The sequence below is a fragment of the Chamaea fasciata genome, unplaced genomic scaffold (assembly GCF_029207755.1).
Source record: "Chamaea fasciata isolate MVZ Bird 193981 ecotype frontalis unplaced genomic scaffold, bChaFas1.0.hap1 SCAF_4, whole genome shotgun sequence".
NCBI classification, from domain to species: domain Eukaryota; kingdom Metazoa; phylum Chordata; class Aves; order Passeriformes; family Sylviidae; genus Chamaea; species Chamaea fasciata.
In genome coordinates this window covers 17,587,459-17,602,338 of record NW_027094089.1, presented here as the reverse complement: position 1 = coordinate 17,602,338, position 14,880 = coordinate 17,587,459, and the positions used below count along the sequence as shown (strand labels likewise).

At 40.1% G+C, this 14,880-nt stretch overlaps 1 protein-coding gene across 1 annotated transcript in view; it reads left to right on the top strand.

Moving 5' to 3' along the window:
- Positions 1 to 14,880, top strand: part of KIAA1328 (KIAA1328 ortholog) — a 176,254-nt gene that overhangs the window by 63,597 nt on the left and 97,777 nt on the right. The window contains 1 exon segment of the mRNA XM_066180895.1: positions 5,700 to 5,827. Coding sequence (XP_066036992.1) covers positions 5,700 to 5,827 — 128 coding nt within the window.

Here is a 14,880-nt window from a genome sequence, read left to right as displayed (position 1 = left end):
AAATATATGCTTGGGTGATGCATGAAAAAAAGTGTGGGTCCACTTCAAACTGAACACACTTGTAGTGTAATTTTCTGTCAGTCTTCTGTGGGTCTTTGGGGCTCTGCAGACTCTATAAATTTGGTTCCCTTGTACTATGAGTATTAAGATGTAGCTTGATCCTTAGTTGTAGCAATAGGGATAGATAGCCCTGTTTGGAGACTCAGCTGCATGGGTCTTAGTCTTTGCCGGAGTTTGGTGAAATGTTTTGTTACTCTTGCATCATTCTTTAAAGTAATTCTTAGGCTATTGACTGTACAGTGAAATGTAGTAGTACACGGTTCCACAGTTATGGATGCAGTGGTATCTCTCTTAAATAGCTGTGAGCTTGCTGTGACATTCTTCAAGTGCCAGGCACAGGCCAATGGCATTTTGGAAGTGTGTAGTGTTGCTGTTGCTGCCAGAAAAAAACGCAACCCCCAAACAAACCCCACACAACCATCAAAGCAAGGTAAATTAGATCAGGCACATGGTGCTTGATGCTGTGCTGCTGGGACTGTGCACGGCTCCTTGAATGGCTCTGGCCACACACCGGCTTGGAGAGCCTGCAGACAAGCTCAGGCCTGCCTGCAATTTGTCTGAGTAGATTTTTCTTGGGAGATCAGAGACCTCTCAGAGCTTAGTGCAGCTTCATCCACCCACTGTCAGTGGCATTTCCTCAGCATCACCTTCCTTGTCTAGTTTTTCTCACAGCATTTATCTTCAAGAGACTACCTGAAGCAGTGAGAAGAGTTGAGTCTGCTGAAATGGCCAACATGATGGTAACTAGTCAGGCTTCTAGAAGCATGTTCTTAAGAAGGAATTAAAAAAGACCAGTTTGTGGCTACTGGGTCATGATTGCGCATGTCAAAAAACTTTCTTCCTCACGTCACAGAAAGTTTCTTGTATCTTTACTGCAGAGTTCAAGTTAATGCTGATTTAAATTCCATTCTAATTTGTGTGTGTTTGACTTTTTCTTTCCTTTGATTGCTTTATTCATCTTTGCATATCTCTGTAATAGCTCTGAGTCTCTAGAGAGTCTTCCATTGGATATGTGGGCTGATGGGACTGCAGGATCTGGTGACTGAAGATGGAGATTTAGTTCCTGTGTTCTATTCTGGCCACAGATCAGAGAATGCAGTCCTGAAAGGACAGTCTAAGCTGAAGCTACTGTCAGGGACTACAGGAATGAGTCATCACTGGGCATCTTTTTTGATGCTTGGGAGATCTATTAGGGCTTTGTTGCATGGGTGAATGCAGGCAAACTCAGACTCTGAGCTAATCAGGTGCAAGATGAATCTGGGCTATTAGTGCTGTGCCTGAGTTGTGCTAGTTTACCCTGCAGCTCCAAGATGCATGTCCTGGACCTGGCTTGAGGAGTGTGGGGCTGCTGGGCTGCACCTGTCTGCTCAGACATGCCCAAAGACTCCTCATGACGCAATTTTCCCATGTCTTAAAAGGGAATGATAGAGCTGTTGCCTGTCCCAAAAATGCTCTTGGCAAGCCAGTGAGGAAAATGTCACTGGGTGGTGAGTTCTCACAAACACTCTGAAAATACAGAAGGGCCTTTGTTATTAGATTGATTGCAAAGAATCTTGTTAGCTGTATTCTCTTCCCTTGCTAGTAGATTCTAGAAAACTTTTTTCCAGCCTCAGTTTGCTGTGATTGGAAGCTGCTTTAAATTAATTTCTTTCTTTTAATAAAGTGAGATAAAATTAAACATTTTTTCTTCAATCATGAAGGCCCCCAAAGAAATTTTATTTCTAAGGAGAAGATTGTTTGTCTCCTGGTTTGAGTTGTCTTTTTCCCTCTTACAAAAAGTGATAAAAGAAAAGCAGAATTTCAGTAAATAGTCCTCATGGAGCAACACGATGCTTCATTTGGAAACCTGGACCTGAAGAGACCAGTAGTTGTTTGAGTTGCTGTAGCATGAACATTGCTTGCACAAGCACATGGAGGCTGATGTGTAGAATTCAAGAGCTTCTTAGGTAGATGCTGGATGCTCTGAGCAAAAACATTTCAGATTTTAAGCAGGGCTTCACTTTCTACTTAAAGTGGCAGTGGAAACAGTGAACTGGGGACAGTGAAGGAGGTCAGTGGGTGTGCTAGAGAGTGGCCCTTCTCCTCCCAGATTCTGGGAAAGCAGGAACTGTAGGTTTTTTCTCTATTTCAGCCTGTGGGAAGCTGACAGCAGCATTTCTCCAAGGAGTAACCTGTGAGTAGCTGAGGTAGCCATGGAGCAGACTTAAAAGCCTGAGGATTAAGAGTGGAACTGAAGGAAGGCGTTGAGACTTTGCAAGGTGGGTAATACTTCCAGACAAGTGACAGTTGCTGTAAGAAGCGTCCTCTGCTCCCAGCTCCACTCCCTCTGCTTGCCTCGTGCTAGATCTTTTGCCTGGCAGTCTTTTTGCCTCGCTGGGACAGTTTGCTCAGGCCCATAGTGAGGGATCTGGGGGGCAGCAGAGCTGGTGTGGGTGGAAGGAGTGAGTGGGAGAGTAACTTTGGAAGCAGCTGAACATTAGGTTGGTTGTGCCTCCTTGTGAAGCTTCAGCCCTAGGAAAAGCTCTTTGTTCCCTGCCTGGCTCCCTGGACATCCATTCCTGGCTTCTGTAAGTGTGTCACTACTGTGTGCTGGCAGCCCCTCCTCTCAAAGCCAACTATCTCCACTGAGGTGAAGATCTCTTAAGAGCCATAAATGAGCTCATAATTCTTTGACTTACATTCAGTGAAAAAATTAACTGATTTATTCTATAAAATATGTGGTACTTGCATTATGACATGTAAATGTGACTGCAGAAACCCTAACCTTTGAATTTCTAATTTTATTTTTTTTTATTTCCCCCCCTCCACATACAGTCTTGATACTTGAGTAATAAACTGCATAAAAAGTATTACTCTAATACATTCAAATGCATATTTCTTGGACATAAAACTACCATTCAGTAAAATGCCAAGTACCACTTCTCCCACCTAACTAACATCTTGCAAATCCAATATTTGTGCTCCTGAATACATGAAGAATTACCAAATGTGTCCATTTAGGTATATTACTTTCTTTGGAATGCAAATCTGTAGGACTTCTCCTGCACTGTTTTTTCAGCCTCACAACATTTTTTTTTTAAAGCAGATTATGAAAATATTTATAATGTGCGTGTCTGTCCAAAGACTGTATTGCCTTAGTAGATGCATGATCTTGTTATATCTGAATGACTTAAATACTTTTGTGGCAGTGTTGTGTATTGCCTGGCTAATTTGTAGGAGAAAAAAGGAGATCATCTTGGTGCTTTTAGCAAAAAAATCAATAGAACGAGAGAGTATATCTAATATTAAGGCTTTTTTTTTTCTTAAGAAGATATTCTGCACTAAATGTACCAGCACATTTTTGAGAATTGCCATATTTCCAGCCATTCTGCATGCGTCTTAAAAAAATGAACTCTTTTTTCATATTTGGAGCTTCATGTTTACTTAGTAAGCAAAACAGGGCTTTGAACTCTTAGGCTGTGGTGGCTGTAACAATACTTTGCTTAATGTAGAGTGATTGTGTGAATGAGCAAGGTTTTAATCTTCTAATACAACGAGTTTTACTGTGGCTGACCGAATCTCACAAGGATTTCAGAGACATCTTGGCCACCACTCAAGCTCATGTGAGCTATTACCCTTCCCATTCATGATCACATAAACGGCCTTTGGACAATCAGGATTAGCTTGCATACTTTGCTAATGTTAATTTTGCTTGTCCTGTTTTAAACTGTATTGTAAACAAATTTGACAGTCACATGCAGGAGGTGGTGACATGACGTGTACTGCAAGGGCTCTGCAGTCTGTAAAACACACATGGGGCATTTTTAAATGGTGCCTGGGAGTGTGGGCAGTCTTGCCTGGCTTTTCAGTAGGACTGATACTAACACTGTGGCAAGAGTGAGGATGGTTGCCTGGCCATCACTTGTGTGCGCCAAGGCTGTTTAGGGTGCTTGTTTCTGGTGCCAGCACTGTGCTAGCCAGAGGGAGGAGAGGGCAAAACCTGTTTTGCGGGGAAGGGGTTGCTGGAAGCAAAGTGAATTAAGAGGGCTGTAAAAAATTGATAAAGATAGATAGGATTGTCCGTTTTTATATTCTGCCACATAATGTGGGTTTAAATGAATTTCCCTATAATTTGTCTTCAAATACCGACATTTAACTCTTAGGCTGTATAAATGAACTGGCTTTTGCTAGAGTAAAATTCATGTCCTGCGTCCAGGCTAATATGTTCACCTACTATAAACATTACTGCCTATGGTTACAACTGGAATAAAAAATTCCTTTTATATACATCATAGCTGGCAGAGACTCCTGAGACCACCACAAATCACTTCAGCCTTTTGGTGCTCTCTGACGAAATGAACTGAAATGTAAAACAGCTCCAGCTTCAGGCAGGCTGGCTCTGGAAAGCAGTTAGCTTGTTAAGACCATTGTTTGTACCCTCCCATATTTCCAGGTGCTGAACAAAGATTTTATGAGAGCTCTCCTGATTGATTTAAGCATTGGGGTTTATTAACCTTCCATTCCTTCCTAAAATGTTTTGCTTATTCTCTCAGTAGCCTTTTTTTTAAAGGAAAGAAAACCAACCAAACAACAACGAAAATGAAGCCCTGGCAAGGCCACCTCTCCTGCAGAAGAATAAGAAGAAAGTGGTGGAGGGAGGAGGGAAAGCAGCAAAATTGAACCAAAAAAAAAGAGAACCCCTTAGGGTCATAACAGGGAATAACAAAGCAGTGAGTTATTTATGCAGCCATGATTGGCAAAAGTGATTGCAACATGAATTTGCCCAGAAGCAATGATTAGATCATAAAAATGTTAAGGAAATCTGTAACTCAATACTGTTTTAAAGATTGAAGAAGTTTTTGTTCCCTACCTTAATTGCATTGACTTGTTATTAAAGTATTTATTCAGAGTAATCTCTTTGGACAGCGAGCCCTTATCCCATCTGCATGCATAATTAAAAGTGAGGGGGGAGAGGGGGGAGCATAAATGGTTTACCATGCTACATGAGCAAGGGAGGGAATTATACAATGACAGGTGAAGTGCAGATTTATCTCCTATTGGAATTTCAATGCTGCAAGCAAGGCAGGACGCTGTTGCTAATACACTTGCAAACACCACAGTTGCTGCTTCTCCAGATCACTGTCCAAAAATTATTGCTGGTCTATAAAAGGCCTGTAGCACTGCATCTGTGGCTGTGGGGTTTTGAGCCATTGGCGCTCAAGCAAAGAGATTGGATTTGGGTATGTGGGCTTGTGAATCGATGTCTGTGCTTAAAAATGGACTATTTACTTACTTGGCTGGCTATTTATTTATTTATAAATAAACACTGGTAATGGCTGGCTTTGCTGAATACGAATAAGAGGGCTGTAGTTGTTCCAGCTGAAACAATGTCATTACCTGCCTCCTGCTGCTGTCCCTTTTCTGATGATAAAAGAATTTGGTGCAATTCTTCTTTTTCCACTTCGAGTAGGAAGAAGGTTGTACTTGAACATTCATCTTTAGGCAGATTTATCATCATTAGGCGCTACTTAAACACACGGTATCTGTTTTTAAATTGAACTGTTATGGATCTAAATCAGATTTACACAGAGTACGTTGGTATGTATTTGGCTATAACTGTTTGCTAAAGAGTGTTTTTCCCTTAACTTCTGGTATCTCACCTCTGCAGCAACAGTACAGAGAATGCCAAGAACTTTTGAGTCTTTATCAGAAGTACCTGGCTGAGCAGCAAGAAAAACTCTCACACTCCCTTTCTGAACTCAGTGCTGCCAAGGAAAAGGAACAGAAGGTAAGGTCTTTTTTGCCATCTCTTTTTATTTTTTAAATGACCTGGTCAAAACATCTTTTTGAGACTGTAAGTGTATTATCTTACATCATAAAGTGTTGAATACTATTTTGTGATTGGTTTCCCATGAGTCTTTGCCTTAATACATGAATTGCAGGAAAACAAAGAGAACAACTCTGACAAGGTTTGGGTAAATAGAATGGGTGAAGTTAACAGACCATGTTGAAATGGAGTAGGAATCATGGGAACCCACCCCTTTGCCAAGGAAAAAGCTCAGATGCTGTTTTCTGTTCTGTTATTTAAACAGGAAAATAATTGCAATCACTGTAGATATAACATTTCATATTTTCACTGTGACTTTTGGTGATTGAAAAGGGCCTTACAGATGATGTGTTTCGTCAGTAAGAGCTTTCTCAAGTCTGTAAAGTAGATCATCTGATTTGAGCTATTTATAGATGATCTATAATTCTGTATGCAGCTAAAACCAGAAAACATTGACTAGGGATACATGTTAAGTGATAAAATGTTTCTCAGATGTAGGCACTCAAAGCCTTGAGAACATGGTTGCTTGAGATTTTCTTCTGGTAACTAGGTGCTTGTTTTGCATCCCTTCTGATGGCTCATTATACCCTGGAAGAGAAGACTGCCTGTGCAAGTGCTCTAGCCCATGTTCTTGCTTGATCTGGTAGCAGCTTCCATCTGCAGATCTCCAGAATACATCCTACCCAAGACCATGCCTTTTTGTAGAGGTTATGCCCTTGATCCCCTCTTCTGCTGGAACAGTCTTAAAGGCTTATTTATAACAGGGCAAGAAAGAAAGTCATCAGCACAAAGCATCCAAAAGAAGGCTTGATTCTGGCATCTCAGTGGTTCCCTCCTGTGAGAATTATACAGGCAGATACTGCTTCTCAGGAGACTGGAGACTGTGCAGGAAGGAGTTTTTTAATTCTCTCAGGAAGCAGGTAGCAATATTCTGTGACTTCATTGGCATCAGGAATGTTTTGGCTATTTTTGTCCTGATGATGTGTTTTTTTAGCTTTCTCCTTTTTTGGTCCAACATTGTTTGACATTGAGCTGTTTGTCAGGCTTTTAACCTTTTATAAACATTTTATTTCTATTCTTTTGTGTTTATATCTGCCATCCTGTCTTGGTTTAGATAGACAGGTATCTGTCAGGGAAGATTGGAGTCTCCCTTGGAATGTAAGCCCCTCCCCCCTTTCCAAATTATTATATATTTGCAGTTAAAAGGCTGTCAGACAAGGATTTTGGGAATAGGCATAGCAGTTTTTACGAGGAATATAAAAAATACTAATTAGTACAGAAGAATAAGGAAGCAAACAAATAATCAAGAAGTCCTAGAAAACCCTGACAGAGTCAGAAATGCAACCTGACACCCTGTTGGTCAGGATGTTGGAAGCAGTCCAGAGTAAGCCCTCCTGAAGTGGGAGATGTGGTTCTGTTGGAGTACAGACAGTCCTATAGAAAAAGGGTCCAGTAATGGTGAGATGGGCCTGGTCTTCCTCCAGGAACCCAGTGGAAAACTGGATTGTGGCTCCTTTTATCTGGATGGAAATGGTTTGGCTCCTCCTCCCTGGATAGAGCATCTCACAATGGGATTATGTAATGTGTCGTCATTGATGAGCTTTAATGGTCCATTAACAAAAGATATCCCACGAAGGGAATGGGAGGGTGAGCAGAGATAAGAAACAATGCCCCACTGAGCAGAGATCAGAAACAATGTTCCACCCGGTTTTTAACAGCTGGCGTGTTACCAGAGATGGCAGTTACCCCCCTTCCTCCTGGAGTTACAACAGATAAAAAACCTCCCCTACCGGGTTTCTGTAGATAGAATAGAATAAACATTTTTTCCTTTTTTGGTTACAAAACCCAAGACATCCATTTTTGTGATGGCATTGAATTCAAAACAAGAATATCTCTCCAGAATGGATGATGTCTGTGTTGCTACTTGTATAGCATGCAGCTTGCTGGGGATCTCCATGGAAAATAGACCAGAGGAGTCCACATAATCCAAAAGCACCGTGGTAGCTGTGTTTTGGGTGATGCCAATCCTTCTTTCAGGTTTTGCCCTGCATCTTCCATTTCTAGCCTTTCAACTTCAAATGCATTTATCCTATACTAGGGTTAGCCCTTAGTCTTGAGGGATCCAGTGTCATCTCATCTACAAGACAAAGGCATGGGAGCACATAATAGGAAACCTTCAGCCCACTAACTATCAGATTAGTTCCCCATTCATCTTCTCTTGTTCTTCTGTCTTCCTAATCACTCTATCACTGTATACACAGAGACTTCTTTAAAATTATTTCCTGGTTTCTTGTGCAATGTTCTATCAAGCTCATCTTTGATTCCGTTATTTCTTTTCTCTATACTTACAGGTAGTTTTGCCCACAAATGCAAATTCATATATTATATCAAGGTTTGCCTTGATATTTCATTTATGGTTACATACTCTACAGCTCCAGCCTAGCAAGTCTGAAATTACCCTAGTCCTCTTGTTGTGTGCAAAGCATTGTAGGCATAGATAAAAACCTGTCAAAACATGCTTCAGCTGGTTTTTCTTATAGTGTGCAAAATGTTTCTCATGTTTCTAGCCTTCCTCTTCTATTTTCTCATTCTTTGCATTTGGCTTCATAAATTGTTACCATTTTTCACCCAAACAAGCGCTTTGAGCTGTGTTTCTCCTCACAGTTTAGAAACTGTGAAGAGGTGAGCAGGACTGCCCCACTCTGTCAGTTCTTTCCCTCAGGCAGTGCTTCATGGGATAGCTTTGGAAACCCAAGAAGGGTCACTGGGCTGCTTCTTGATGGGACTTTCAGTGTTATTTTCACACATCTTTTAATACCTGAACTGTGACCTCTTAGTGTCCTGATGTGTCTCTCTTTGTTCTATTTGAGTGTTGTCTTAACACAGTAGTTCAGGCCGGAATTGTTCTGTCTGCCTGATGGGATCTGCCGAAGGGGAGCACAGCAGCGAGGGGTTTTGGAGAGGAAAGCATTGGAAGAGGACAGATCCAGAACACTTCCCTCCTGCTCCTAGTACTGCCCATGCCAGTTCCTTCTGCCCCACTGAAGCTTTTGTGCTCTCACTTTCTGTTTTAAAGTGGACTTTGACAAGAGCAATCTTATTTAAATGTTAGGATAATGAAAGTCTTTTTGAGTTTTGTTTGAGTCCAGATCCATTTAAAATCTTTTCCTTTTCACTTGATCTTGCCTGGGTTAAGGAAATCATGGCTATGTCTGAGTTTAAAGCAATATAACTAGCTTGCTACATAGTTTTCTCTTTGTAGAACTGGCTAGGAGACATAGTCGGCATTTCCTATTTCAGGACACTGCTGATCTTACCAGATCTTACGAGATATCTGTGTTTTGATGTACGATATTGTTTCGATTTTCCTGTCTCTTGCAGAAACAATGGACTTGTGAGAAACGAACCTTTCATTTTAAAATTTCAAAGGTTTATTAAACCTTAACAAATAGAACAAATGACTGAATAAGGAGAAAGAGCAGCAATGGGAGTGGGAAACTAAACCGCCATGTGCTCACCCACCAAATGACTGCTCTGTCTTTTATACCCCTGGTGTTGCATCAGGTGGCCCTGGCCCCTCCCAAAGTCTGCCAGTCAACTCTTCTTTGCTATCCATTGGTGGAGACTGCTTTCTTGCAACTTGATTGGAGTTCAGGTGTTGCCATGCCACGCCTCCTAGTAACAAGCCTTCCCTCCTCCCAAATGCTCCAGCTACCAAGGTTGTCCAGTGTCAACAATACAAAGGGGAGGGGAAAGGGGGCTACGTGGAGAACAAATCACAATAATATAACTATACATCAATAAAACTTCTCTTAATATTCATCCCTTAATTGCGAGAGCCAACCATCATGTTACCCATTTATAACAGACTGCACTGCTGTACTCAGTAATGAAGCACATTTTTGTTCTGCCTGTTTTGAGCCGTTCTTTCTTGTTTCTATTATTTCCCCCCCTTTTTCTTACTTGTTAGTTTGGAGTAATTTCTAGTGCTACACCTGTACCTTAAAGCCTCGGGCTCCTACTTTTCACCTGTCTGTCTCCCACATTCTTACCATACCACAGCTGGGATCATGAGCTGTCACTTTCCCCTGGGCCCATATAGGTATTTGGAAACATCTCCTTTCAGTGTTTAAATGCCAGGTTTTCTGTCACAATAAGACAATTAACAGGTCAAGAGAACAGCAGCATTACCAAACATTGATGGCATTGTTGTAAAAAGAGGTGGAGTTCTGTAGGATGTAAACGACTGCAGTGGCTGCATAAACATGGCTGAAATGCAGCCCTGGTTTGTAGCTGTACTGAACTAATGCAGATGCTTTGGTGTTAACTTCTATTTTGTGTGTTTTAGTATCACCTAAGGATAGCAGTAACTCTGAAACTGTGTTTTCCTCTTAGCTAATATTACTTCTTTATAATGAAAGTCAGCCCTCAATATGTAAAAAAGCATCTTGCTAGTAGTGAAATAAAATTGCTGGAAAGATGGTGGTAAGATGATTTAAGTCAGAGCTCTTGTGGAGTCAATAATCAGTAACTGGAACATGGAACTTCCTTTTTTTTCTCAGATAAAGTTAATTCCATTTGAAAAGATACTTAAGGTGACATGAATTGAATTATTCAAACTGGCCTTCTCAGCATTAACTCTAGGTTAATATCTCATGATGCCTCCGGTTTCATTATAGGAGTTTTAAGTACATAACTTTTTATAATAAATTCAATACCTAGAAGCCAAACTGAAATTGGTTTACCTTCTACCAACCCATAAAAAGAAGCATTAATTGTAAAGTGAATATTAAAGTGGTCACTAAAGTTGACTCAGATTCAGAGAGATAGCACTTTGGTAAAAGAAGAGCTCTACTGAAAATTAGGCTTCTGCTTTGCTGTTAATAGAAAATATCATTCATATTGAAAAATAGTTAAACTTTTCTATAAAAAAGATTTTTGGATATACTCTCTGCAGCACCCAAACATTCAGTCTTTGCCATTTTTAGAAGCTTTACACAGACATGTAAAGAAAATTGCCCTTGTTCTAGGTAATCATGTCTGACCTAGTTTGTATACTCGCCACTTCACTGCCATCTCAAATAATGGCAAAAATCCAGTTTGATTCGGCTCATTCTGGCTGATGAATCTGTAAACGTTCTGCAGTGTAGGGTAGGACTTGAGGCACAAAAGTTGGACAGGCAGCTGACTTTCTGCAGAACTGGGGTTCTTGAGCTCTGTCACCTTAAGGAAAGATAATACCTGCAGTCTTAGCGCTGCTTATTAATGTTAATCTTTGAATTTACAAGTACAGCTGGCAGTGTTTGTTTCTTATTTGTGGAAGATTACCAACACATCTGCTAATTCCCTTGATTCACAAAGATTCTTGTGTGTGTGTGTGTGTGTGTGTGTGTGTGAGGCTTCAATTCTTCCTTGTGTAGAAGAAGCATGGATGTGGAGTGGCATTATAGACAGAAAGGGATATCAGGAATTTGTTTTCAATGGTGTATCATCCCCCCTCTCCTTCTGTGTTCTGATGTTTGCCCCCTCTTTTGGGGTTTGCCCGTGGCCCTCATCAGCAACAAGGTACTGTTCAATGCTAAGCGCTATCCTGAAAGACATGGTCTGCTTTGGGCATGTAGTAAAATCCTAACAAAATTGACTTTTGGGAAGGCTTTTTTTTTAAAAAAACTTTTTAACTATTGTTGCTATTTCTCTTGAACCCCTTCTTAAAAATTGTTGAATGCACTTCACAATAAAGTCCAAAAAAAGCCTTTATCTGCAAAAACTAATAGGGCTTGTTTTCTTTTGATATTAGCTACTAAGATTCTTGTAATTTTTTTTTTCCATAATAAGTATGATTACATCCTAAAGATTAAAACATTACTTATTTGATTTATTATTTTTTTCCTTTGAAAAAGATACCGAAACACGCCAATCTTCAGAAGTCTTTCCTTTGTGATTGTCCTCAAACTTCCCCAGATCCATTTTTTTCAGCACCGGTCACCTTTAAACACATTCTTAGCTTGCTTAAAGGAAAAAAAAATCCCACATATGCAAAGGGTTTTGAATGCTATAAGGTAAACCTTCACGATAGAATTGACTTTGTCTGTTTACCCAGCTGTATGGGAGCAATGGACGAGCCCATCTGAAAGATACTTGGAAACTGGGATAATAAATAAAGAGTTAATTTGACTAGGGACTCAAGGGTATTGGAATAATTTTGCAAGGCCAGACAGAGACAGTTTTAGCATGAGTAACTGTCAGGAATAGCCTTGCCTTACCTGTGTTACTTTCTGCAAATCCTCTGATCTCTCTCTGTCCCTCTCTTATCTGTAAAAATGAGATAATGTTTTTATCCTCATTCTTTCTGTTTTTTTTTTTTTACTGAGAATGTCAGGTTTTAGGTGCTTTTTCATGGATGTTCTAAGTGATTAGCAGTGGTATTTCAAACATAGGGTGGTCTAGAATAGACTACCCTGTAATAGCGTGAAGAAAAATAATGTTTTTTTCCTTTTACCCCTAAGGTACTAGGTCATAGTTAATTTACCTGTCTTTTCTAGAAAATGTCAACACCGAACAGGAATACAGATGGTTATAAATATTTAAGCAAAAAGGAAGTATCAGTATTGCAATACCTGTGCATTGCTAGCATTCACAGCAGAATTCCACCCACACTCAATCCCCTGGAATGTGTGCCACAGTAGAACTGTTTGGCTTGCCCAGTCTGTTTTCTTAATGTGGATGACACTGTATTCTTGGTGATAAGCACTTCCCTCTCAACTCAATCAGTTCACTGCTTAACTGAGATCTGTGCCATTTTACCATCTATCTCTTTCTTCTACAGTCTTTAATCAGCCTTGTCTCTAGTCTCTTTTAAGATATTTTAATTTTCCTTTTGTTTTCTTTGAATATATCTCTTTCAGTTTCATCCATTTAGCTTTAGAAACTCACCCTCCTGTGGAAATCTTTTCCTTGGGTGGACAGTCACCTCCTATTTTTCTCTTGGGGGATAAATCTGGAAAGAAGACGGTGCCTTCATTTCCATTCTCCGAGATCAAAACGTCCTCTTGGCTTTGTAGGCTTCTGATGATACTGTTACACTTGTGAAATGTCAGCTCTGGATTTACACGGGAATTTAAATTTGCAGCAGAACTGCCTGTCCTTGAGAAGCACTTTGCAAACTCTTGGATCTGATATTGCAGTTTCTCCAGTCTAACATTGTAGTGGCTCTTGGGAGAGTGAATTGTGGCCATACTCACCAGCATCCTCTCACTTTGAAGTGGGAGTAAGGCTTTTTCCAGTGGATTCAAGGCTCCATATGAGTGAACTTGCCGTCAAAGATTTTGTGTTATGCTACAGGCCTTGAGGAGGGAAACTTCTGCTCTATCCATCAGTCTGTTGAGTCACTTGTTAGCTTGCAGTCATTACGAGTGTAAGCATGGCAGCTGCCTAGCCATATGCTGTCATTACTGATGTATAGTCCATTTGACCTATGCATGTGAGCTTTGATTCAGCAATATTTAGCCTTTTCCAAAACTTGAGACTGTTGAAAATCAGTTTCTCATGTACTTGCATCCTTGATTCACCAGTTCTGAGTTCCTAGACTTGTCTGATTCCTCAAAGTGTGGCATGTTTTTCATATTATGATTAACATTACGTTCCTGAACTTCAGGAAAATCTATGCTGGGAACTTTCAAAGCCCAACTGAATCAGGAGCCTAATGTACTTTGGCGCTTGCCTTGTTTGGGTGTAGTGTAGACCAGATAACTAGCACAGTTCTCATCCAACTTGAATTCTTCTTTGACTTGTGTATTCTCTCTTCACCAGCCTTTAAAGAGGGAGATCATCCTGTGAGAACATATTTTGGTAAAAAATGAAAATGTTTCTAGGCCAATACAACAACTGCAATCCTATTTCTGAAAATGCAAACAGTTAGAGTTGCTCTTTCTTGCTGTTGAAATTAATACAGTCTGTAAGTCATCTAGGATTTCATAATCTACATACCCTTATTCATCACTGCAGATTACAGATAGCGTGATATAAGTGATTACTATATTGAAAGATAAATTGCTTGCTGTCTCTTGCTTGCAAAGCACACATTCTTGTGTGTTGATCAGGTTGTTTAATTAAAAGTGTCTTTATTTAATGAAAGCCAGGTGATTATCAGTTCAGGGCACTAAAGGTTGGTCTTTGTATGGCAGAAAGATTTTTCATGAGAGCCAAGGGTGTAATTTTCTTTCAGCTAAGAAAGTGGGAATTCGTTATCTGTCTGTACCAGGATGATTGCCTGCAGAAATATCTCTTTGAGTTAGTTCGGAATACCCTAAGATTTAGCTTGAGTCTTTCATTTTGAGCTGCAAAAAAATTTGAACTTAGTTTTTCTGATGCGCAGTTTGCCATTTGAAGTTTGTAAGAAGTCTCCGTCTGGGATTTTATCCACCACAGAACAAATTTTTTAAGTTCTTGAGACAGCTGGACTCATATCCTTGTATGATGAATGTATTCTCCTTGTATGCAGAATGTAACTGGTGAGGCGTCAGCTGCATAGACCATGTATCTACAGCATTTACTGCAAGTCTGCATACACGTTGCATGTGATTTTTGGTTTATAGCAGCGTGATTACTTGTCACTGGATCAGAATCCAGTGAACGCATTAAATATCATTGCATAACAATTTTTGGTTGCCGTCTATTTATGACAAATGCCAGAAAATGTCTGTAATGTCTCTCTGAGTTCCAGTAACACAGATTGTGCTTAATTTTGAAACTTGGTATAATTTCAGATTTTGGAATGTGGGTAGAAACAGATCATGTAGAGATTCAGTGCCATCATGTGCCTAACAGGTTTTGCAGTCCCATCAACAGAAAAAAGGATACATGAGTTTCTCCTGTCTATGCAAGAAAATGGTCAATCTGAAACATAAATATTGAAAGCTACCCACACATATGCATGGGCTCTCAGGCTGAGAGTGAGTTACTTACTAAGATTTAGAGTACAGGAAAGCAAATTATGTCCTCTGACCTCTCTTGGA